The 27,448-nt window shown below is 37.0% G+C and overlaps 1 protein-coding gene across 1 annotated transcript in view; it reads left to right on the top strand.

Annotated features, from left to right (window-relative positions):
• Dcc (DCC netrin 1 receptor) overlaps positions 1–27,448 on the top strand; it is a 1,056,042-nt gene that overhangs the window by 992,615 nt on the left and 35,979 nt on the right. Inside the window, exons 24-25 of the mRNA XM_077792339.1 lie at positions 4,625–4,851; positions 12,192–12,308. Coding sequence (XP_077648465.1) covers positions 4,625–4,851; positions 12,192–12,308 — 344 coding nt within the window. The remainder of the gene's footprint in view (positions 1–4,624; positions 4,852–12,191; positions 12,309–27,448) is intronic.

Below are 27,448 nucleotides of genomic sequence, written 5' to 3'. Positions count from 1 at the left end.
GAGCTTTCTCTGTGCTTTTTAATAAGGTAATAACATTTTCCTGGTGAACATATAGATCACTTGCTTTGTCAAATTAAAATCTGTATATAGAAACTAAAGACAAAATATTTGACATTTGAGCATACTGTAGAACACATAGTTATTACATTTCTAAGGCAGTTATCTGGATAGACAATTAACAATCTTGCCTGAATACATTTAATTTAAATATGTAAATAAAAACAAGATTTCCTGGTTAGAATCACTAGTTAGGTGAGCCATCTATTTGATTTGACACATGCACAAGTTTTAAAGATTAGCACACATTCAAATCTTGAGATTTTGAGTAATGAAGATCAAATGTTTAAATTCTCACATGAAAAATACCATATTTTAATACCTATGGATTATTGTCACTGATTTTCAATTTTTTAATATTTTAATTTTTTTTCAGTATTCACCTCACAGGGATTTTTTAACTGGCAACTACTCAAGTCTTTAATGCATCTAAATTTCATCTCAGAAAATCTAGATATATTTTGAGTATCAAAAATATGCCCTGAGTATCTAATATAAGGCTTTTTATTTTATTTTTAGTAGCTGTTAGTAGAATATATAAATAATCACTATGGAAGATGGAGGAAGAGGAGGACATATTTATCCTTCTACTACATCTTTCTCTGGGTAGCTCCTAACCATTTCTTCACTCTCAGTTCAGACCTCCTTCCCTCTTGAAGCCTTCCCTAAGCACCTGTCTTCCTGTCTCCATCTCCATTAGCTCTCAGACACATCCTTGACCACTTCAGACTTCCTAGGGAACTGTCAACAACTCACAGGAGATGCCTAAGCGCAGCATGAGAACATACTGATTTATTACAAAGTGGCAAAACAATCTATGAGGTGATAGTACTGTTTTAGAACTTCAATTGGAATAAAATGGACACTCAACCAATGTTGCTTCCAGCTCATTCACATCCTTAACATACTGATCAAAAGTGAAAAGGAAAGAAATTCCTCTTAGAGGATAGGTTCTGTGCAAAGTATGCCACAAAGGGACCAGTCAAGAACCAGCTTTCAAAAAAATGAATAACAAAAAGTTCTTTTTTATTCAAGAAACCATTCCGTGCTTCGAATCTGATCAGCATCATACAAAGTCATAAATCCGATTAATTTATAAACAAGACCTCAATGGTTTGGTGCCCTCTACATTTTTAGCCTTGCTTCCTGCTGTGTCCCTTGCTTCTTACTTCAAAAATGCAGAAATTCCCAGGAATCATGCCACTTTCCAATCATTTAGCTAAGCTCGCAATGCTGTACCATCTTTTTCCTACTTAGTACATTTCTTGACATATAATTGATAGTCCATAAATGGTAGCCAAATAAATAAACGAATAAATCTTGTAAAACGATTGAAGAAGTGAAGGGCACAGTTTGCCCCCATGCTTCTACAGGAATTGAATCATATCACTGAGGGAGTGGGAAGGGCTCAATAAGACACCTGGCACTCAATGCCAAGTGAGTGGCATAGAGAGACCAGGGAAATGAACTGGTAGGAAGTCTTCTGGAGTGGTTAGGAAGACTCCCTGAGGAAGAGAAGCTGCAAGCAAGCCTGAAAGAATAAGTCGTTTTTAATAAAATCAGATTGCAAACACATTCTGGACATAAGTTAAACAAACAGACAAACAAAAGCATAAACAGAAAGCCATCACACTGCAAAAGCTTCAGCGTGGGATAAGGAGGGGAAAGCAGAGAGCTTGGGAGAAGTCTTTGCGTTGCTTTTGTTCAAGAATATATGAGGTAGAAAGAGATGCTTCCATTTTAAAGCTGTTTTTGGAAGAAAAAATAAGAATAAATGTGGGAAATGGGATATTTGGTATTACAAGGAGGTATTAAACGTAAAATTTTATTTATTTTTTTGGGGGGGTCTTATGGAAATGTTAGCTTTGAAATAAAAACCAAGAAAACCAAATAATTCCCTAGACAGCTCTTTTCAAACTTTAGGTGAATCACATTTGCCCTGGGAGGGCTGTTAGAGTAGGTTGCTGCCCTCCCTTGTGTTTCTGATTCAACCTTTCGGAGGAACCAGAGAACGTGCATCCCTGACCGGTTTCCAGTTGGCGCTGATGCCCCTGGTCCAGGGGCCACACTGTGGGTGGGGAGCCCTGTAGGGGGATCATCTGCACACACACTTTTCCGTTGGTGAAATAGAGGAACTATGGGCTGTAGTGAGCCTGTTATGTTTTTAAAAAACAGCAGATGGGTAGAAGGCCAGGGTGACAGCTGTTCCTGTAAATTTTAAGACAAATTTCAGGCCTTTTGGTCATGAGCGCTTGTTAGTTTTACTGCACACCTGCTGCAGTGAGGGTAGGAGGGGAGGCCTCTCCAACTCCACAGAATTCTCTCTTGAAAAGAGAGATTACAGAAAACAAAAGTGGTTCGTGGTCATTGATAGAATGTATACAAAAAAGAAATAAAGTCTGTCTGGAGATCTTTAGATTCCTTAATGTCAGCTAGGTAGTTAAGTAGCTTCTCAGAAGAGTCTTGATCTGATTAAAGTCCATCAGAAAAATATTTATGCATTTTATCAGGAAGGATCACTTTTTCCCAGATGAGTTTATGACTCACAACCTACAAAATGATTCTGCCTCAGCCAAGCTTTGGAACTTAAAAAAAAAAAAAAATAGAAGAAGCCGGGAGAAACTCAACACTGGGTCATGGGCACTAATGAATAAATGAATTAGTCAGCATACATGTAAGTATAGGTAACCAGACTTTATAATTTATTACTTGGTATCAATTTTTTGACTGTGTTTCACCACAGGCTATTTAAATAATGAGTTATCATGAAGAGTCTGACTATGTTGTCCTGAATATCGGAGCTGGTACATCTCTGTAGAACAAGTAGCTAAATGCTAAAGTTTTTTCAGAATTTCAGTCTGGTGGAGAAAGAGATGACAGGGTAAAACCTCCAAGTTGGAGCATGAAATTAAATTCTTTTACAAAGTCACCAGGGTAGGTGATATTAATAGCTATGCGTGAGTTGCCCATCAGATGAAGGGGGCAGTTGAAGTATTAAGAAATAAATTCAGGGAAGGGCGGTTACCAGGAGGTTATTATCTAAGACACAGGTAAATGATCTAAGAGTTATTAAGATCTTGGTTTAGAGACAGTGAGGAGCTGCTGGCAGAATCCCAGCACAATGCAGGTAGTTGTTGGGAAAATATCAGAACAGAGAGCCACATTATTTCTCTACTAAACTACAAAACAGATATTAAGTCTGGAGTTCTTTATCTCCTCTCCTCACCAACATGCTTTAAGAAAGCAGGAGAAAATTGAATAAATCACAACACCAAAAGTTTATTAATTGCCAAACATTTGCAAAGCTTCTTATTTAACAGTTAGGAAGGCAAAGTCACCCCGCTGGCTTTACACAGGTTGCAGTGTTTCTACCAGCACCTTGTTTGAGCCACTTATCATCATGGAAAGCAGTTGCCACAATAAATTCTTCATTACAAATGAGGAAAGCAGGAAAGAGATGCTTCTCTGCTCTGTCAGTGCTAGAACAGTTTGTTCACATTCTTTGTATAAAAGGCATTATGATTTTGTAAGAAACAGAAGTTACAGATAGAGATTTAAAAATTATAAAATTTTACAGCAGGGGTCAAAAATCTATTTCTGAAAGGAGCCAAATAATAAAAAATAGTGAGGATTTTCAAGCCATATGGTCTTCAGCACAACTATTCCATTCCTCTACTGCAATGCAAAAATTATGAGCATGACCATATACCAATAAAACTTTACTTGCAAAAACAGGCTGTGTGCAGATTTGGCCCACAAAGGCATAGTTTTCTGATCCCCTGCTGAAGAGAATGTCTAGTATGAGCATCAGGCTACTTTACTTAGCATGCAGGGAACACTTAAACCTCACTAGCCCCCAGGTGAAATTATTGCTGAAAAAAATAAATTTGGGCTGCTAAATCCTTGTTAAGGCGAATAGGAGACATTTGAAGCACATTTTCAAAAGATGGATCTTTCACTTCTGTTTTCAGAGGACGAGCCTCATTGTGTTTCAATCCAGACACTTGGTGACTCCAAGGCAAAAATGTTTTATTTGCCTAAGAATGTCCTCATGTGGCCTTTTGTTTTCAAATAGCAAGCGTCCCAATTGCACGTTCAATTATACAGCTGAGGTACAGACTTTCTTCTAAGCCCCAAACTTTGCTGTTGGCACAGATTCTGGCCTTTTTATTTCTATCTGCCCTTTCAAAGCAACTCCTCCATTTATCTCCTGAACAGATGTTGCAGTCAGGTACCTTATGCCTAGCTCCAAAGATTGGCATATGGCTCCATCTAACCCATTGTCACCTTGTGCATGAATCTGCAGCCAGTGAAGCTGCAGTAAGGAGCTTTCTGGCAGGTGGCCAAGGCCCTGGGGATTCAGCACCACATCTCCTCTAATGTAGTGAAGCTCAGGGGAGAAAAGGAAAGGCAGCCAAAATCAGTCTGCCAAATTCTGGGGCTTCCCAGGGTTCCTCTTGGGAGTGCTTTTGTTTCCTGCTTCCAGCTGGAATTGACCAAAGACAGACAGGAAGTGCCACGGAACAGAGGCACTCACATGGGACTTTCTTCTCCCTTTGCTCCATAGGAAGCGGGCCACCCACAGTGCGGGCAAAAGAAAGGGCAGTCAGAAGGACCTCCGACCCCCTGACCTTTGGATCCATCATGAAGAAATGGAGATGAAAAATATGGAGAAACCATCAGGAACTGACCCTGCAGCAAGGGACTCCCCCATGCAAAGCTGCCAAGACCTCACACCAGTCAGCCACAGCCAGTCAGAAACCCAGCTGGGGAGCAAGAGCACCTCTCATTCAGGTAACCACCTGCTGGCCGGGGCAGGGAAAACAAACCATTGTGAATCCCACAAGGGATTTTCCACTTCTTTCCAGGAGATATCCCCCACTGATTTGCATGTCATTGTGGGTCATTAATCAATAATTAAAATAGCCTGATAGAAATTTGGTTAATGAACCAGTGATATATCTGTTTTCCATCATATCCTGACTTCTATCATTTTAAAAACTCTTGACATTTCTAAGTTAGAAATAATGCAATTGGAAAATATTGAAATGAGAAGCCTAAAAAATGGAGTTTTCTTAAATCTTGAGCAAAAGTTATTTCCAGGCAATGAAGTTTGAAGCTATGTGTACATTTTTCGGTTCCCAGTCTCTACAGATGACTAAAAGTTGATTCTAAATCTGTTGTCAATTCCTTCATTTTGGATAATCAGATTAGGGACCCATGAAATATAAAAACATAAAATGTTCTGTTATTTTGGCCTTAGTTACCATGGAGATCAACCATCATCTCTGGACAATCACATGACATAGCCTAGTTTGGTAAGATTCTGCTTGAAAGCTATTATCACCCACAAGGGGATCTGAACAAAAATGCTTGTTTTACAATGAGTTGGTACAGAACAAATTGTTGGTGTCCATGATCATGAAGAACTCTATAAAGTACTTGTTTTGCTTCCTGTGGGTCCTCATATTATCTAAGTGTTTATGGAAATAGAATAATCAAATATGAAACCAAAAAGTTCCTGCATCCACTAATGTGATTATAGAATGAGTAGCTACTGTTTTTAAACACAGCTGCTGTTTTTTAGTTATTTGAATGCATAATTGGTTACTGGACTTTGTTAGCTCAAAACTGCATAAACAAGGACTTCAGACTATACACACCTGTAATCCCAGTGGCTTGGGAGACTGAGGCAGGAGGATCACAAGTTCAAAGCCAGCCTCAGAAACTCAGCAAGGCCCTAAGCAACTTATATCCTGTCTCAAAATAAAATATAAAAAGGGCTGGGCATGTGACCCAATGGATAAGTTCCCCTGAGTTTGATCCCTAGCAGCAAACAAACAAACAAACAAACAGAAAACAAGGCCTTCGATGCCTGATTTTCAACCATGGATAGTTTAATATTCCTTTTCTAGCCCTTAAATGACATCCCATGCAGGATCCCTAGGTTTTGTTGTTATTGTTGTTGTTGTTTGTTTGTTTGTTTGTTTGTTTTTGCCACTTTCAGTTACTAAAGGGCAGTCAAGTCCTTTTGAAAACTTTAGTCTAAAATTTAACTTAGAGATTATTCTTCCTAGTGGCTGGTGAGACTTTTGGCTCTGGGGACCAGGGGTTACTGTTTACTTTTTAAATCCCCTAGCACCTTGGAGTGATACGAAGTGGGGCAGAAAAGAGGGCACAGTGTATTTCAGAAACACCTTTTCGTCTTTCCTCCCACCTCCTCACACTTTCTAGTCATATGACCCTAGAGGGATGGATATCATAGAGAGGTGAAAGGGAAGGACAAAAGGACTCTGAAGTTTGTCTGGACACATGGCTTAGCCCCTTGTGGCATCCAAATTCTGGGTCCCTTATAAGCACAGAATGAAGTCTTAATGTGAAACTGTGGGACTCCTCCATGTCCAGTTCCATGATGTGAGATTCCAGGTAAGGATTGAGCACCCTCTGACCAGGCACAGCTCTCCCCATCAACCTCATGGGGCCTCTGCTGAGTCACTGTCCTTAAGTGAGTTTTTTATAAGAAGACTCAAGCAGGACCCACCTTCCAATGTTCACCTGACCCTCAGGAAGCCCCTATGTCCTTGCAATGCCCAGTGGTGCAAGTCCAGTCCTCGTTCTCCACCACAGCACTCTGTCGGATAGGCAGGGCAGAGCAATAAGCCTGCTGCCCGAACAGGCTTCCACCTGGCAAATAAACAAGAAAAAAATGTCTTCTGCAGAAACCTCCGCACTTTGCAGGTGATTCATGTTTCAGCTTTACTCTTGACTGGACTCCAGGGATGGGGGATGGGAGAGCACCTGTGCCTCCTGTTGGAAGGGACAGCTCTGCCCCTGTACTCTTGGAGTTTTTCCGGTGACCTCTCTGGCACCTCCTTCTTGTTTTTTCCCTTTACCTTTTATATACAGAGATGACATTCAGGGACCTTCACACTGGTTGAGATGTCCCTTAAGAAGTCCTAAGAGAGGTTTAACCCAAATGAGAACGAGAAGATACTTGTGCCTATTTATCCTCAGTCTGAGGACTTGATTGCCTGCTTTGTAATAAAAGGGAAAGTAGCCCTCAAAATCTCACAAGTTATATTTGCATTACATTAAAGGTCCTCTGTGTTCTTCCAGTCCACAGAACCAAACAAACATCAATGTAGAGTGTTACTAAGAAGCCTTATACTTAGTGGTAGGCTTTCTGAGGAGGCAGTAACTATGTGAGAAGAAATCATGTTAATTTCTGTGATTGCTATTTTCATAAACTATCTTACGTAATCCTCACCAAATACTCTGAAATTGGTGTTATCATTTTCCTCAGAAAATAAATGAAGCAAACTGAAGTTAAGATAGTTAACTAACATGCACAGGATTTCAGAGCTATTATTAACCAGTGGATTAACCAAAAATCCTTCTGACTCTAAATCCATTCTTCAGTGATCCAATTTCAATTCATTTATTTAACACTTTTATAGAAGGACTTATCCTGTTTTCTGCCCATGAAATTAGCTCTCTGGATAAACCAGAAATTAATTTACAATATTTATACCTTAGCCATGGAAAAGAGAATTAAATTGAGCAATAGCTGAGTTAATTTTTTAAATCAGGTTAGTTACTTTTTGCTGTTAAGCATTCCTTCCTTCCTCTCGGCTTCTAGTCTCCAAACCACTTAAAACCTCTCTTATCCCTTAACCACCAGAATAAAGTATCTGACCAAAATAAGTACAAAATTAGATAATAAAAGTCATCTCTTTATAATATCTCTCTTACATGTATAGTGGGTTTCAAAATTCTTTTCTTCACTTAAAAATTTAAAACAAAGAATGGAAAGATTTCATCTTCATGACTTATAAAATCTTGAAATGAACTCTTATATTAAGAAAAAAAACCCACAGAATTGGTGTCTCACTTTCAATTCTAAAGTACAAACAAGTAAATTTCAACATCATGGCATTCAGTGGTATTCAACTTTAAAAACAAATGGTGTTCAATTTAGTGAATAACATTGTTTAAAAGATTACACAGGGCTGGGGATGTGGCTCAAATGGTAGCGCACTCGTTTGGCATGTGTGAGGCACTGGGTCCGATCCTCAGCACCACATACAAAGAATAAAAAATAAAGATGTTGTGTTCACCTAAAACTAAAAAATTAATATATTTTTAAAAAGACTACAGAACACCTTGTAGCCAATTTGATTGACCTTTTATCATTTTAACTTAAGTACATGTTTACTAAATGTTTTATTTAAATTTCTCAAACCTGTTTGGACCAATGGCAAATAACTTCAGGGGGTGTCTTTAAGAGACAAATCAGCAATCAAAGCAGTTACTTCCTGCTTCAGTGTGAACAAGTGTTCCCCAGACAACCATGTGTTAAAGGCTCCAACCCTAGTCCATTGTGCTCTTGGAAGGTGGTGGAGTCTGTAGGATGTGGGAACAACCTACTGGGAGGTCTTTAGGTCACTGGAAGCTGTAGAAGAAGCTTTTTGGAACCCTGATCTCCTCTTCACCTTTTGTTTCCCAGCCATGAGGCTAGAAGCTTTGCTCTACCATGTGCATCCACCATCATGTGCTGTCTCAGAACCAAAGCCACAGGGCCAATTAGTCATGCACAGAAACCTCCATAACTGTGAGCCAAATTAAACCTTCTCGCTTTATAAGTTGATTCTCTCAAGCTCAAGTCATGGAAAGCTAACACACTACCAAAAAATGTGTGCATCAAAAATAATAATGGAAAAACAATTTCATTCAAATTCTCAATAAGTTCATAATATACTAATAACAATCCATTTCTAGAATTAAAAGGTAACTGCAAAGTTGGAGACACCCACAGAAACTCATATCAAATGACTTATTAGAAAACTCTGTCAGCAGTATCATAGTTCTAGAACTGCTTTTCATTTTTGGAGAACCATTCTGATAGTGTTCTTGACTTGATTTCACCTTCAATCTTTTTTGTTTATTTGTTTGTTTTGTTCTGTTTTGTTTTGGTAACGGGGGGATTGAACTCAGGGGCACTTAACCACTGAGCCACACCCCCAGGCCTATTTTGTATTTTTCTTAGAGAGACAGGGTCTCACTGAGTTGCTTAGCACCTCACTCTTGGCTGAGGCTGGCTTTGAACTTGAGATCCTCCTGCCTCAGCTTCCCAAGCTGCTGGGATTACAGGTGTGCACCACCGTGCCTGGCTCACCTTCAGTCATCCTTTGCAGTATGTTTTGGCTGGATATTGTCTGTCCAGCTCTTATTTGACAGTTAACAGTTGACTGTTCTCCTTCAATACTTGAAAATTGAGTCACTCCAGCCTCCAGCCTCCATGACTCCCTGTGAGAAACCCACTGCCCATGAGTTGTTCCCCTCTCACAACTTTGAAGACTTTGATGTTGTCCTTCATTTTCAGGAGGTTGTGATGTACGTGGCATGCAATTTCTTTGGTTTTATCCTGTTTAAGGTTTAATGGATTTCTTGAATGTGTAGATTTAATTTTGTCATTTCCAAACTTTTTGAAATTTTCAGTCCTGATTGCCTGATTTTTTTTTTCATCCACGCACTCTTCTTTCTTCTTTCCTTGACTTGTGGATACTAAATTTTCTATAGGAAAAGATATTTTTTTCAGTTCTTCCTCAGAATTAATGCTTTCATGATGTTGCCACTTTAAAACCCACACTCTTTTAAATGATCTGGCCTCCTAGGGAATGTTTTTGGTATTTTTACAGTTGGAATATACTTTCTCTTTTTTAAAAATAATATATGTATGTAGATGTGTATGTGTGTGTGTATATACATGTATACCTGTGTGTACACAGCATGTGTGTGTGTGGTATAAAACATGTTTCCAAATATGTGCATATTATGGAATAGTCAGATTGAGCTAATTAGCATACATATTATTTGACACATTTACCGTTTGTGGCGGAATATTAAAAATCCATCCTCTGAGAGGTCTTAAAAATGTAATACATTATTAATTATACTTTGTATATTGTAGGTTGGATCTTTAAAAGTTAATCCTCCTATCTAACTGAAATTGTGTATCTTTGACCCACATCTTCCACCTCCATCCCTATTCTACATTTCTATTCTATCCCTCATGCTACACTCTGCTTCCATAAGTACAATTTTAAAATATATATACACTTAATATACATGTGTGTATATGTATACACATAGAGAGACACACACACATTTATACAAATTCTAAAATTGACCAAATATAACAAATTTTGACTGGTATCCTTAATTAACAAACCTCATGACATATAATCAAAATGAATTTCATTTTTCTTTTCCACACCCCCATTATGCTCACAGAGAAGTCATTCTCTTGCCCTTCTTGCATCACTTCAATATTACCGATCATTCTCAGTTAGAAAACCAAAAGAACGCTTTTTTAAGAACGCTCTCCTCTTAGGTCCCCGTCTCAATTCAGCAAATAATGAGGACAGTGAGCATGGCTATGTTTTCCTGACGGAGATAGAGTTGATGTGTGTGAAGACAGTTGGAGTCTTTTTTTCTTGCTTCTTTCTACCTAAAAAACTAAATACCCCTTCTACATCTCTGGCTAAAGCAGAGGGAGGCAGCAGGCGTGAGGGCACCAGGGAAGGATTTTGTCACCTGCTGTTTTCACATTATTGGTAATCTCTGAGTTTGACAAAATTTAAACATCATTGCTCCCTAGAAGCATTTATTTTTATGGTCTTTAGAGAACTCAACAATGCTGTTGGTCATACACACACACACACACACACACACACACATTTATATATATACTTTTTTTAATTTACAATTTTTTAAAATTTCACAGGATAGTGAGGAATGAAAACAACCACATTGTATTGCCATTCTGTGCATATGTGCCGGGAGGTACTTTCTCTTGTGGATTATATCAAGCCAGTCTTGGTAACCTTATTTCCCTATTCACTCTTCTATACAGAATTTTTTTCTAGATATCCAGCTTTCCACAAAGTTCTGTGAAACTAGCTTGATCAATAATTTTGTTGGAAAGTATTATTTATTTTTCAGAGGAACTTTGGGGGTCAGCCTGGTTTTTTTGTTGTTGTTCTTTGTTTGCTGTGTATAATTGGAATAGTTTTATTTGTCATATAGACATTGGTACAGATTTTGAAGGATGTGTACAGATTCAGAATTAGGCAGGCACCATTATCTTACCCACATGTAAGGTATTCCCAGAATTATTTTTAATTTTAAATTCTATTAATTAAAATTTTAATGTAAAACTGCATGTGATTTTAAAAGAAGACTTTAACAATTGTGAAAAATTAGTACCCAAAAGTACAAAAAAATGTGTTTCCCTTTTCCTCATTTCAAATTCCTAATCCCTTTCACAAAAAGAAAAGCAATATTAAAAATTTTTTTGTGTGACTTTCCTGAACAGATATTGTATGTTTTTATATAGGTTTGTATATTTGTGTATTTATACATATGTATTCCATATAGTGAGCACATATATATTCAGTGAGTATGCATTATATACTTTTATATGTATATTACATAAATGAAAACATTTGGAAAATTCTATTCAGAACTTGTTTTAATGGACATTGTTATTAACTTTTCAAATCTGCATTAATTTTTCTCATTATTTTTAGTGACTCTTAGTATGGCAATTTATGGAATCTTATGAAATGTATCTAACCATGACCATCTTTATTTTTAAAGAATGTAGCTTGTTTCTCATATTTTCTATAAGATTTAATGTCTTTTAGTTTAAACTAGCTGCATGGATTTTACTAAATCAATACAGTGGAATATTATGCAGCAGTTAAAATCATTTCACTGACTTATGTATTGACAGATAAAGATATTTGTGTTATTTTTAAGCAGATTTAAAACTACTATGCGTTGAGTAATGCCATTTTCGAAAAACAAGTATATTAATATATGCATTCTTTCTGTTACATATAGATATATATGCAAAGACCATAAGCATCAAAATATAAAACAGTTCTTTCTGGAGATGAAGTCGGGGTTAATTTTTTCAGTTTTTATATAATGCAAGTGTATAGTTTGGGAGAAAGTAAATCTATCATTTGAAACACCTGTAAGAGTAGTAAGACATGGGAATACCTGGGGATAAATGACGTGTTCGATTTTTGAAGAATATTCGTTTATCAAAAGCACTTTTCCATTAGGTCAAGACACTGAGGATGCAGGGAGCTCCATGTCCACTCTGGAGAGGTCACTGGCTGCACGGCGAGCCACTCGAGCCAAACTCATGATCCCCATGGAGGCCCAATCCAACAATCCCGGTGAGCAAACTTATCCCCACAATGAATAGATGAAATGCTTTCTATGGGCACATTTTCTATGAAATATCAAGTTATCAGCAAGAATTAAAAATTTCTCTGCACTTTCTAGACAGAAATAATAAAGAATGACTGAAACCATATCATTTACAATTAGAAATCCTAATTGTTTTTGTGTTATTGTCTAATTTATATATATATAATCAAATCATTTCTGTTACAAAGTAAATGGCCATATATTTAAGGAATTGTAAAACCATGAATTGGTGTGAAAGGAGCTGACATGTATATCCGTATTATTGATCTTCATCTAATGATCACCTTCATAGCCCTATTTTTTACTTTTTATAATGGGTCCAATTTTCATACTTAAATAATATGGCTCTGTAGGCGCAGATGTCATCAGACACCCACTTATCACCCTCTCCTCGTGGAAGGTTTCTGTCTGGCTCCCACTTCACTGATGATATTAGCATCCAGGGATTGCTTTCTGTCCAATTACCTGTATGATCAATCTTGATAATTACCCTGTTCATGCAGATAATCCATCTGATACCCTGGACTGTTAGTTCCTTTATGTTACCTGCAATGATATTGGCTCCAACCCACCTCAGTTCAGCAATTGCATGTGACACCAAACCAATACAAAATGCCAGTTTCTACCATCCTTCCATCACCTTACGATTAGTTTACTGATAATTATTTTATTGCCCTGTTACCAGCAATTCTTCAGTCCCTCTAGAACCTTTAATTCATTAGCCTTCTTCCCCCCTACTCATCTCCCTGGTGCACTATTTCCCCCTCCAAACTCTCTGTAATCATTTATTATCTCTGTCTGGTCTCCCTTGATCCTCCTTCGCCATCTTACTCACCTGGAAATAGTATTCAACCCTGATTAAATTAGCAGCTCCACCGCTGTTTACCCTGTGCACTAGAGAAAAACACACAGCCTTTCTTCGGGGCATGTGTGACCACAAGTCCAGGGTCACCTCTCATCTATTTGGAAATGCCAGTACGTTTATCTAGTGGCGGTTTCATTTCATAAGATGAATGTTTTATATTTATTGTGACATTTCAGACTCAAAACCTCTCTCTCTTTTCATCACTCTTAACTAGAAGAGAAGCATTCAGAAAAGATGGTATTTTCATCTTTGCATCAAATCTTGTTGACCTGACTGTGCTCCTGTCTGAGAGCCATCTTGCAGACCCTTCTTTCCCACTGAGGGGCTGTTATGTAATTATCCCTTACATTGCATGCCTCATTGGTTTCCCTCCGCACTGACCACTGCAGTGGGCAGAAGGCATGCAAACATTCTGGCCAAACCCCTGTTTTAAAACACACCCATTTGATACCACTTCTCCCCTCCAACTAAAGTTTTGTTCCGCCGTTTTAGTGAAGATTTTAAAAAGTTGTCTGTGGCTACTTTCTCCTCTTTCTAATATTTTTATTAGTGGTGATCAGATTTGCACAGTCACTCTCCACTGAAACCAGGGTTGCCATGGTTATCACTGTCTCCACATTGTCCAATCAGAAGGTCAAGTCTCAATCTAACAGTCAAATTTGGAAGAGGTTCACACTTTTCCCCTGAAACCAGTTTTTCTTGGCTTGCAATATACTAAATTTCTCCCACTTACTTTCTAGCCCTTTAGCTCCTGCTTCTCAGTATTCTTTATGTATTCCCCCTCTTCTTCCTGATCTCTAAGAGTCAGAGAGAGTACCCAGGGCTCAGGCTTCAGGCTTCCCCTGCCTACACAAGTATCTTAGTCTATGCCATCTAGACGGACGGCCTTAATGCTATCTAAATGCAGATGGATTCCAAACTGTATCACTAGCCTCATCTCTTTCTAGGATCTTCATCAAGGTCCTTATCAGACATCAACTTCTCCAAATGGCTATCGATGGGTATGTGAGCTGTGCTTACTACAGCACTCTTCTTTTCCCATAATTTTCTCTGCCTTCCTCCAAACCTGTTCATTAGACCATTTTTCTCACTTCAAGAGAAATGGTACCACTGTTCACCCATTTACCCTGATCAGAAGCACTAGTTTCATTTTTCTTTATTCTGATTTTCTCACAACCCCCTATCCAATCTTCCACTAAATCGCATACATCCTGGTTACAAAATATGCCCCAAGTCTGACAACCCCTTTCCATTTTTCACCAAGCTCCCAGTGTCTCTGACAGGTGACTAGACTATGGCAATACACATATGATTCCTTTAGTTCCCACAGTCAGTTATCTATGCAGTGGCAGCTGTGTCCTGGACCAGGTTTGTCCTCTGTGACTTCCCATCACTGTAGAACACTAATTCTGCCCTGTTCTACAAGGCCCCATGTGGTCTGTGCACTGTGGTATCCCTCTCTTTACCTCCAGACGCTCCCCTGTAATCCATCATAGGAGTTACCCCTCCTCTCTGTTCCTGGTGTAACACATTCCAAGTCAGCAACTCTGCACTTGATGTTCTCTTCCCTCCTATCATCCAGGTCTCTGTTTGCTGCCATCCTCATAAGCAGATCTTCCCTGGATGCTGCCTAACTACAGAGCATCTCTGGCACTCTCTTCCTTCTCTGTTCTGCTTTATTATTATTACTATTATTATTATTATTATTGCTTAGCATTATCCTGTTTTCATTTTTATGCTTATTTATTTATTATTTGCTTCCCATATTTTAACATAATCTCTGTGAGGGTAGGCAGCATTTTGCTGGTTTTGATCACTTTGTATCCTTAATACCCAGAACTGCACCCGGGACTTGATACTATGTACAAGTACAGTTTATTCAACCAAAGGAATGAATCCAGTTGTTAGATTTTAACTACCATGGGTCTGTCACGTCTGCCCTCTGCCCCAACAGGTCTTTTCTTAATTTTGTGGCAATAAATACAAATGCATGCATGGCACTTGAATTGACTGCCAAGTGTTCAGTTCATGGAGTCGGTACTGTCTATTATGCCTGATGGACTGATAAGGGAACTGCAGGTTGGGAGGGCAGGTGACTTGCTTTCATCCACGTCTCTGGTCAGTGGTAAAGCCAGAATTCAGATTCAGAAGCCTGGCTACAGAATCCTTCTCTCCATAATGATCCTCCCAAAGGTGCCACTGCAGGAAGCCCTTGTCCTTTCCCCTTCATAACTCCCGCTGCCTGGAGAGGGGCTGCTGCACTTAGCTGACTCTTTTCTCCTCACTCACCACTTTCCTCTGTAACCAAGTTCTACCGTGCCCATCTTCTCCAGCTGACTTCTTAAAACTCAATGTGCTTCCGAATCACAGTGGGGCCTTTCTTTCCCCCCTCCTCTAGCAGATTCCCATAGCCCATTCATATTTCTTTCACAGTGTCTTTTGAATCCCTGCCTACCCTCCTGCTCCACTCATATTTTGTCCTCTTCTTTATGATCTCAGCCCTGGACTAGAAAGATAGCCTCATACCTAGTCTCCCTGTCTCTAGCATCTTCCAGATCCCATGTATCCTGTTTGACAGATTTCACCCTAAAACAAGGTAAGCATGGCAGTGTCCTCTATAAATTTTTCAGATGGCTCCCATTGTATGCCAAGAAGAAACAAAAACAAACAAATAAAAACTACACAGTATTCTGTATGTAAGATTAGCACCTAGTTTCTTATTGCAAGACCCTTGTGCCTACCCCAAGTGCTTTCCAAGCGAGACTCATTGCCAGTCTACAAATATACACAGCTCTTCTCTAGTTTTTCCCTCTGAAGATTCTGGAATGACTCAATGGATAGCTCAACCTAACACGTTTTTATATGTCTTTTAAAGACCAGGACAGATATTGATGCTCTTACAAATTCTTTTCTGATTAGTCCACCTAGAGATGATGGTTTCCCTTTTCATATTTGAATAGCAATGCTTTATACTGCCTTTATGGCATTTTTAAAATACATAATTCTACCTTACATGGTTAGGTATGTAAGTCCAAATTTTCTCTCCTCTAATGGGTTGTGAATTACTTCATGAGAGGGAGGTAATGTATCTGATTCATCTTCATATTCACATATTGTACAGCATAGTGCCTAGCACAAAATCAGTGCTTGCTAAGTATCTGTCAGATGAATGAATGAATGAGTAAATGTATTTGAAGGATGTTTTACTGGTGCTTGTAACATATCAGTGTTTCAAAGCCCTTTTCAAATAAGTTATAGATAGAATATCTTCCAACAAAATTTTCTGATATACTGAGAATAATTAAAATTGTTTTCATTAAACAGGAAAAAATAAACATCTTTTTTTTTAAAGAGAGAGTGAAAGAGGAGAGAGAGAGAGAGAGAGAGAGAGAGAGAGAGAGAGAGAGAGAGAGAAAGAGAATTTTTTTTAATATTTATTATTTTTTAGTTCTCAGCGGACACAACATCTTTGTTGGTGCTGAGGATCGAACCCGGGCAGCATGCATGCCAGGCGAGCGCGCTACCGCTTGAGCCACATCCCCAGCCCAAAAAAATAAACATCTTAAAAATAGAAAGAGATGGAATGAAATCAGACAAGTATCAAGACTTTTGATTATCAAAAGTCACTTGGTAAAGTCACTTTATCACTTGGTAAATTATTAACTTGCTCATTATTAATTAATTCTCATAATATCATCATGTGGTGAAATCATTCTGATTATACACTTGGGAAACACAAACTTGGACTACTTAAACAACTTGCTACAGGATAACCTGAGTAGCCTCTAAACATCTATGGTATACTGCTTTTTCAGAGATAAAGACTAATATAAGACTTATATTATTCACACCCTTTTATCTTCTTTACTGAGTTTTCTTTTTTCTGAATTTTTTTTTTGAAAGCAGGTAGCATCTCCAATTTACAAACTAACACTAAGGTTCTCAAAATCTGAACCCGAACCCAGTGTCTTTCTGTCCTCTTGCCGGGCAGCCTCAAATTATCTCCTTGAGCTCTGAGTTTTTCTGTGTCTGAAATAATTAACTTCCTTTATTTCCAGCATCTTACTCTATATGAATGAGGCTCCTAAAATAGCCTGCAGTAGATTTTTCTTATTATTGTTATTATTTTTGAAAAAAACAGATAATTAATATACGTGGTTTTAAACTGTTATGTAATGTGTTAGTTAACTTTTCATTGCAGTGACCAAAACAAAACTGGCAAGAGCAATTTAGAGGAAGAAATGTTTATTTTGGCTCACTATTTCAAAGGTTCCATCTCTGGGTGGTCAACTCCACAGTGATAGGCCCAAGTTGGGCAGAACATCATGACAGAAGGTCTAGGTGGAGGAAATTGCTCAGTTCGTGAGCAATTCAACCAGAAGACAGACAGGGCTTGAGGACAAGAACCAGGAATAATATAATTCCAAGGGTACACCCCCAGTGAACTACTTCCTCCAGCCACATGCTTACCACCCATTAATGGATTCAAATTATTAATCCATCAAGTGGATTAATTCACTGATTAGGTTATGGCTTTCACAATCTAAACATTTCACCTCTGAATAGTTCAATATTTTCTCATTCATGAGCCATAACATATAGTTTTACAAAATGTTTAAGTATGTGCTCTGATCTATTGTGAGATGTATTCTAGGGGCTGGGCATGTGGCTCAAGCAGTAGCCTAGCATGCGTGCGGCCCCGGTTCCATCCTCAGCACCACATACAAACTAAGATGTTGTGTCCGCCAAATACTAAAAAATAAATATTAAAATTCTCTCTCTCTCTCCCACTCTCTGCCTCTCTCTCACTCTTAAAAAAAAAAAAAAGAGATGTATTCTACTCTTGGATAAATATATACTATCTTCACATACATAGTCTTTTCACCAAAAGACATATTCCAGAAGGTGATCTATTTTCTATAGCATATCTTTGTTGACATGGATAGATACATTGTAGTTTATTTATATAATGGAATACCATGCATTCATAAAAATGAATATACTAAAAGGTTAAAATACAATATGGAGACTTTCTTTCATAGATATTATGTAGCCAGACAGAAATTTAAGAGACCTATATGACTCAATTTACATAAAATTCAGAAACAAGCAAAATGAGCTATGTTATTAAAATTAGAAAGCATCCTTACTCTTGATAGGGTTTGATTAATAACTGGAATAGACTATGGAGCAGCTTTTGATAATGTTCTGTTTCTTATTCTGGATGATGAATACTAGGCATTTCACTTTGGAAAAATCATTAAGCACTACCTTTGACATAGTCCCAATTTTTCATATGCATATTATACTTTAATAAGAAATGAAGAGACAATAGAATATATTTTTTAATAATTTTGTCATGTTGAATTTTTCTTTGTTATATGCAGTGTGTTGTAGGAACCATCTGCAAAAAAATAAAATTACTTCAACATATAGCCATCATTGTTTTTTAAAATAAATTCTTAAACTTATGATAATTAATAAAAATTATTATTTCACAGATATTATGTAGCCAGGCAGAAATTTAAGAGAACTCTATGATTCAATTTACATAAAATTCAGAAACAAGCAAAATGAGCTATGCTATTAAAATTAGAAAGGATACTTACTCTTTATTTTATTTCTAAATAAATTCTTAAACTTATGATAAATAAAATAGTTTCTTTGCATCTAATCTGATTGCCAAGGCATTAGATACCATACAATGTTTAAGAAATATAGATATGTATCCTGGCAGAGCCATAAATTCATTCAGAATAGTAGATAAATTTACCTATGGACCCAAACACAATCATTTAGATACACTAAGATCTCAACTATTATATGGAGTCATATGTAAACCAAAACCATAGCATTTTTTAAGATTTCTAGCCATATATATAGAGATGTATGCTGTTCCATTTATGAATCATTATTTCTTAAGCTATTTGTATTTCTTTTTTATTAGTGCATTATAGTAATTTCTCCCTCTTTGTTGACATTTCTTACCATGCTCTATAAAATGTTATTTAGCAGATAAAATATAACCTATCCAAAGCTATTTTTTTTCCTTTTGTTTTTTTAAATCCCACAAGGAAAATGTATTTATTTTCATGGGAGAGGAAAATCTACTTATTTGTCAGAGATTATATTTCATGGTTCACAATCATTGTTGCCATATGCTATTTCCTGCCCATGTGACACCACACAGCTAAGTGTCCAGATGCGTATGAGAAATGTCCCAGTGGACAGCACGGGCTGGAGAGCACCTCAAACTATTGACTCCCCAGTCATAACATGGTGACCCCTGCCTATAAAATGATAATGAAGGGTGACTATTGTTATAGTGTCCAAAGTATTATTTGAAATGCTCTTTCTTACAATAATAAAATTAATTACAAAATATTAAAGCATCAAGTCCTCTTTTTCCTGACCTTTTAAAGGGTTATAAGGGTCATATGCTGGCTTTTCCAGTGATCAGACTCTAAGACAGAGATGAGAAGACTGGGGACTTATTAGCAAATACTTCTAGAACAAGGCCTGGGAGGGAGAGGCATGTGGGATTGGGGTGAGGATGACATTCAATGGACATGGTGTAATGGAGGCCTCTGCTAAGCTGTCCTTTAGAGTTGTCCCAACAGAGGCGAGGCTGGAGCTGGCCTTCTGGACCCTGCCTCATGTACTCTTTGTTGGCCACTATCCTCAGACAGGTGACCTTGGGTGAGCAGCTTCCTCTGTTTGAGAGTAGTTTCTAGAAAGAGATTCAAATTGTATTATATTTCTAGAATTTTATGATACAGTGGACTGTGACCATTTGTGTGACCTTTTCTCACTCCTATAGATGCTAGAGCAGAGAAGGGACACAGGAGTTTATAAGGATGTAGGGGATGCAGGTCATCTGTAAGATCACCTCTGTATAAAACTCTAATAATTTAATAGAAGAGAGGTTTATGGACAGAATCCTCTTGAATTTCAATTTTTTTCCTCTTTCCCTAGAAATACTTGAGACAAAAAAACATAGTGTAAAATCAGAAGTCTGCAGAAGGCAGTCTGAAGAATCCAATAAAGGGACAGGGGCAAAGGAAGTCAGGCAGTTTGGCTTTGTGATAGCTTTGGGCCAACTTACAGCTATGGGTTTGTAGATTCTCTAAAACATTTACTGTGAGAATTTTCTTCCCGTTAAAACCATCTACTTTAGTAACTGGGCTGCAGAAAACAAATAAGCAAGTTGGAGAAACTGTTTGGTGGTGAAATAAAGCTATATAAGTAAAAGTAGATTTTTTTTAAAAAATGAAATTCTGCTGGCCCAACATACTACAGTTCTAGAAGGTCTGCTTCTGTGCAGATGGATACTGAGAGGCACTGGCCTATGAGAAGATAATTCCAGGCTCTAAGATGTTTGATTTCAACTCAGAATCCTTGTTTGACTCTTGGATACAGGATATGAAAGACCAGTACCCGAAGAGGGGAACAGCTTGATAGGTTTCTAGAACTAGGCATTCTCTTCCATCTCCCGGTAGCTCTGGTGGATTCACTTATCAAACGAGAATGCTTTCTTTGGAGCAGTGGGTGCAAACACATGCAAACAGTGGCTCTAGCACCATAACATCAATAGCATACAGATTTTCAACAGATTGGAATGTGAAGGAAGGAGAAAGCAGCTGAGATTTCAAACTTCATTTAAATTTGCATTAGAAACATCATCATTACCTAATAGATCATTCCAAATACTAGTTTGAGCATATCATGAAGATCAGATTTTACTCTTTGAGTCTTGAACAGCATGCTTCATTCTTCCTTTATTATGATTGCCTCCAGAAGCAGGACCTCTGCAGCCCCACCATGCTGTATGCAGTGGGCTATATTTTGTGAATGTCTTGGCTTTATATAAGAATAAGCTTTAGAAAAGTTGTGAATAAATGAGAGCACAGACTTTGTTTCTTGGTAGTTTTATAACCAAATGACTTGTTAAAAAAAATTGAGTTGAAAGTCTCTTGGATTGCTAAACCAGGTAGTTAGTAGGATTGTGTGGAAAGCCAAGAGATGGTTTTGGAGGTTAGGCATGAACTTAGTGGTGGAGCACTTGCCTAGCATCCATGAGGCCCTGGGTCAGACCTCCAGCACTGCAAAACAGACAACCAAACACCATCTGACTTTTAAGCTCAAACAAGTGCCTATAGGGAATACAGAATTATGCTTTCAGGTAAGATTTTACAAGGTAAAAGATGGCTTGTTTCTCAAAGATACAGGGGATCTAATCACGAGGGGATCTGGCAAAGAGTCAGTGAAAATATCAAACCTCAGATGATGAAATGTAAAAAGAACACTGACTTCAATTATAGGAAGATTTTCTAGAGCAAATGAAGTACAGATCCTTTTCTTTTTAAGGTTTATGTCAGCAGTTCTTCTTCAACTCCTAATGTCTTGGAGATGTTGACAACAAAATATACTATCATTTATTCCAGGACCTTTCCCATAGAGGTCAAGGTTTTGGGGGGATCTGGGGCAACTTATAAATGATTAAGGCAAATGAGTTCACCAAGTCTTGGCAAAGTCACTGGTTTGCTTAGAAGGGAATAGTATTATGCCTGTAGCTCATCTTCAGGGAATCCTATGGACCCACATAAGGGTTTTTCTTCCCTCCAGCCTCATCTTTGGTCTGATACTTAGGGTGTCAAAATTTATTCCCAGATAATCACAACTATTCCATATTTTTTAACTTTGTAGCCCTATCTCAAAAGACCTCAGCCAAGATGGCCAACAAAAGGGGTAAAGGTAGAGGGATTTGGGAATCCTTAAATCTCCCTTATAATAGTGCATGGCTTTGGATCTTACTACAACTTCATAGCCACCCTGAGCCTGGCACTGAGCCAGTTAGCATCATATCATACCTCATCTTGTGATATGTGTCTAAACCACATTAGAAGCAGGCTCAGTAGACTTGACAGATGAAGGACTCATAGATGACAAAACAAGAATTTCAACCCAGATTTTATGTCATGATCACTATTCCAGTTCTTCTCCTCCCCTGTGGGAAGAACTTAACTTTCCAGTCTCAAAAATCTTATAATTCCAACAAGTTCAAATTTTATTTCAAGGTGAATTCTTTGCCTCTGTCTTAATATATTGCACTTCTTTTTCTCAAATGTTTTTTTTAAAAAAAAACATTTCCAACTAGATAGTATTCAATCCACTCTTGGTTAGATATGTTGGAGCCATGCAGATTAGTAATAAGAGTCAATGTGTATGGGGTTCTAACTCCTGACTAGACACTTGGCCACTGGACTATGGATGAGCTTTTTGATCCTCACTCATGACTGAATCATAAGGTTAGTTCTCAGAATCCCAGAGGCTGGGAAGCCTGAGGCAGGAGGATCGTGAGTTCAAGGCCAGCCTCAGCAACTTAGCAAGGCTCTCAGTAATTCAGTGAGACCCTGTCTCTAAATAAAATAAAAAATAGGGCTGGATATGTGGTTTAGTAGTTGAGTACCCCTGAGTTCAATCCCCCCATACAAAAATAAATAAATAAATAAATAAATAAAATTGGTGCTTGGGTCCTCTCCATTTTACAGATTAGGAAACTGAGAAATAGCTTGAGTAATTTACTCAAGTCAATGTATAGTTATCTATTATTACATAACAAATCACCCTTGTAAGGTAGCAATATAAAACAACTTTCACTTACTTTCCTAACAGCTTGGTCAGAAACTCAGGTATAATTCAGAAACCCAGGTAGTTCTGAGTCAGAGATTCCCTGCTGGCTCTTGGTCATGGGCCTCAGTTCTTTACCACTTGGGCCTCCTCCTGATTCTCCCAGTATTTCCTGAAGATGTGACATCTGCCTCCTTCCAGAGTGTGATCTGAAAGGTGGGTAGTGAGAGAGAGCAAGTCATCTTTTCTAACCCAATTGTGGAAGTGATCACCATCCCTCCTGCCATATTCTATGAGCGATCAGGTCACACTGTAAAATGTGCAGAGGAGTCCCACAGGAAAGTAGATGTCCTTGGGACCTGCCTTGATACTGCCAGTGACACTTACTCAGGAGCAGGTGGCAGAATAAGGTAACATACCCAGGCAGTTTGACTTGAGCACTTCAGTTTTTCTCACCATGTGAAAGACAACTACAGAGAGTGTATTTGTTAATCTTAGTACTTTCCCCAAAGAGGCCCTACATCAAGTTTGTGGATACTGTTGAATATTATCCTGTGAGACTTGCTAGTCAAAGAACACCTGAAAATATGGAGGGGATGTGAATATATCTCAAGGGCAATCAACACTAAATTTCCAAATGTCTCAACTTATATATAGGTGGTTGCAGAAAAGATAGGGTAAAGAGAAGCCGACAGAGAAATCATTTCACTTGAACTCTTCACTTCAACGTAATTATCTTTATCATTATATGTGTTCCCCTCCCTCCTCCACAAACCTCTCAATTCTGTCAAGTTCCACACTGAGAAACGTCTAGGAAAGATTTTAGTTCTTAAAATTCGTAGCATTAAAAATGTCTTCACTTTAGATTTCCTGTAGGTCACATGTAGTACTAACATTTTAAAGATTGTTGTAAAAGTTCTCCAATACCACAGTGCCCGGCTCAGGGAGCTAAATAAATTGGTGAGGGAATTTCTACTTGAAAAATCTTTTTGCATCAGTGTCAGATATAAATTCAATTGTCAGCAAACTGTGTCAGAAGAGATTTCTTGTCATGTCTGGCCACAGAGCAGAGATTTATTGAAAATGCTTGATGATATCGCTCTGCAAGCTATTTTACATAAACATAACAGCCCAGTGAATGCTTTAATGGTAGTGTTTGTGTTTGTGTGTGTGTGTGTGTGTGTATTTCTGGTTCTCAAAACTGATATCTCAGGGGAAAATAACAAAAGATACTTTAATTAATAGTACTGTATTCAACTTTTTTTAGGATGATTATTTTTTTCAACAACTATTATTCTATAGAAATGTGGACTTTAACACTCCTGCAGAAATGAATAATCATTCAGAATACGGTCAAAAGCAAGGGTTATTCCACTCCATGTCAGGAAATAAAATAATGAGAGTTTTTGAGATACACAAACACAATAGATTATTCTTTTTCAAGGGACTTCTATTATTTGCAAACCCTTTTATGCCCAGGTCAGCAGCCAAAATGGGAAATTATTGAAAAGTGAAATTTCTTTCTTCAGTAATGAAAGAGTTGGAACTGGAGTATAAGTTTAGTCTCTTGGGTTCTCTCCATTCTCTAACTTGCAGATTCTATGGCTTGCCAAGTTCTTTTTATGTTTTTCCATCCAAATTTATTTGGCTTCATACTAGAAGATACTGATGAAAACCTTTTGCTAAACATAGTATAACACATTGGTTCAAAATATTATTGTTTTTATTATAGCAATATAATAATATTGATAATGAAATGAAACTTTTTGTAAATAGTCTGAAATATTGGCTTTTAATATTATTACTTACACTATAATAACACAATGATATTGAGAAAGAAATATGCATAACCTGTGGGTCAGGCACCATCTCTATCTAAGGGTGATGATTATTGCCACATTTATTTTATGAGTAGAAACTGTCAATAAGGTTATGCTTCGCAACTTGACCATCAGTCCTCATGGTTGTTCATGATCTTGTTTGATCAGTAAGATGGGTGAAATGATGAAATTAAATGCCTCAGAGTTTGGAAATTTGGGTTTTATAAACATACATTTTTATACTCATATTTGATTTTATTTATAAATGTGTTCAAGTCCATTATTATTATTATTATTATTATTATTATTACTATAATGACTATATACCTTGGAACACTAACTAATATATCAAACCACTTAAAAACTCCAGTGGGTTAAAAAGTCAGATTTCCAGATGTGACTCCTGTTAGCTGATAATCCCTTCTGTTAGCTCACTTGAAAAATGAAGTATTTCTAGCAGTGTATCATGAGACATGAACTCAACCAAATTAAAACCTCTTTCTTGAAGGAATTGAAAATCCTTTGGGCTGGTATCTGACTCTTGATTCCTTTTAAAATTTCCTTGCCATTTAAAAAAAAATTTCCCTTTTCTGGAGCCATGCATGTGTATGTGTGTTCATAATTTACTCTTTATACAATGTCTTTATTGAGGCATTGTGCTCTGTGTCATTTATTTTCAAGTTTCCACTTAAGTCTGTCCTAAACTAATTTAAAAAACCTAAACCCTCACAATTCAACATTTAATATATTTTGTTTTAAGTTAAGTTTCTGAGAGGTGACATTTTTCTGATATACCATTGTTTTAATAAATTGAAAAAAACCCAAAATATGATAGTAATTGGCTATTAATTATCATGCCTTTAGTTATCACATGAGGAAGCTTTTTTTTTAAAAAAGAGAAAGGTTCACATCACTCATATTTCTCCTTGAACTATTATCCACACTTGACTCTCCTCATAAATTAATATACAAACATGATCCATTTTTATGATTGAGTACCTAATATCGATCATCTATCTTCTTTGCAGCATGAAATTTTTATGAACTGAAACTTTATGTTTTTATTTCCAGTGACCATGTCTTTTCTATTATTTTTTTATGGTTTGAGTTAACATTACAAGTAGTGTTTCTGTACTGTTGTATATAAAGTAAAATTTTATTGGACTTTCATCATTTAATGACATGAAAGGGTCTTTTTGTACATTAATTGTATATATTCATGTATAGATACAACTTATTTCATAAATTCTACTTCAATATTTTTATTGATCTAAAACTGAAGAACTTTGTTTGTATATATGTATGGTAAATGTTCTAACAATGAGATTTTTTTACTGCAATGATTTTGACACCTAAATTGCATGACAAAAACCTTCTTTGAACTCTCACTCAGAATCATTGATATTAATCTTTCAACTCACAGCTAGATGAGGACCTCCTTCAATTATGCTGAAAGTATAAGTTATAGATTAAATCACTGAGAAATAATATGGTATTCATTCAGGTTTGCACATTCTCATTTTCTAGGAGGTACAGCCACATAAAGCTGTGCCTAGACTTACCAAGTAATTATAACATATAACTGCAGGCTTCTATAATATATGGAGACAGTATTAGGAAAAAATGGAATATAAGTTGTAATGTACCTTTACTAAGGCAACATTTAGTAAAATGTTTCCATCTTATTAAATGATTTATGTATTTTAAATCAATTTATGGAAAATACCCTTAATTTGATCTATGCTGTAAATTCACTTCTCATTTTCATGCCAGGCAATCAAACCTCTTTATCTGAAAAAAGCTAACTTTCGTTTTCCAATTCAAATAGGTATGTTCATATGCATTTCAAGAAATATTATACATACACTGGAAAATAAATTCTGGAATACCTTTTTTTTAATTTTTTTTGTTTGTTTTGTTTTATTGTTCCACATCATTATTGGTGCATTCTAGTTTTACACAGTGGTGGGATTTGTTGTTCTGTATTCATACGTGCACAAAATATAACAATGTAATTCTGCCAGTATCGCTCCCCAGCCCCTCCCTCCATCGCCCCCCACCTCCCATCCCTTGGTGCCTTTCATCTACTGATCTCCCTTTGATTTCCATGAGATTGTCCTCCACATGTCTTTTCCTTTTTCCTCTCTAACTTCCAAATATGAGAGAAAACATAGGTCTCTTCACCTTCCAAGTTCAATTTATTTCACTGAATGCAAAGGTCCCTATTTCCATCCATATTCCTGCAAATGACAAGCCATTTTTTAAAACTAGTTTACTACAAGCAGCCCTTTCAATTTAAAGTGTTGTATTCTTAATATAATTAATCTGCTTGTTTAAGTTATAAAATGTAAAAAAAAAATCAATGTGTTGTTCCTCACTGATTTACAATAGCATAAGGTAATTTGTATCTATAATTATGAAGCTATTTTTAAAATCAGATATATGATTTATAGGAAAAAAAGGTTTCCTTTAGCAAATTGGCTTGTGTGTACATTCCAAAGTCCAATGATTAGCATTAGAATATAGCTAAATAAAAATCATATATTTAAGAAAGTAACTTTATTAATTTCCTAGGAACATACAACAAAAACCTGTTGTTGCAGTAGCTTGCTTAACTTTAATGGAGATAATGTGATGATCGGTTTTTGTTTCTTTGTTTATTTTCTAATGACACACATGGAATACTACACATTTTATAAAATGAATTCAAATGAAAATTAACTACAGTTTAAATAAATACTTCATACCGATATAATTGAATAGCTACTGAATAATGGAATTGAAAAAAACT

This window comes from Urocitellus parryii, chromosome 13 (assembly GCF_045843805.1).
Source record: "Urocitellus parryii isolate mUroPar1 chromosome 13, mUroPar1.hap1, whole genome shotgun sequence".
NCBI lineage: Eukaryota > Metazoa > Chordata > Mammalia > Rodentia > Sciuridae > Urocitellus > Urocitellus parryii.
This window is presented reverse-complemented; position numbering and strand designations above follow the sequence as displayed.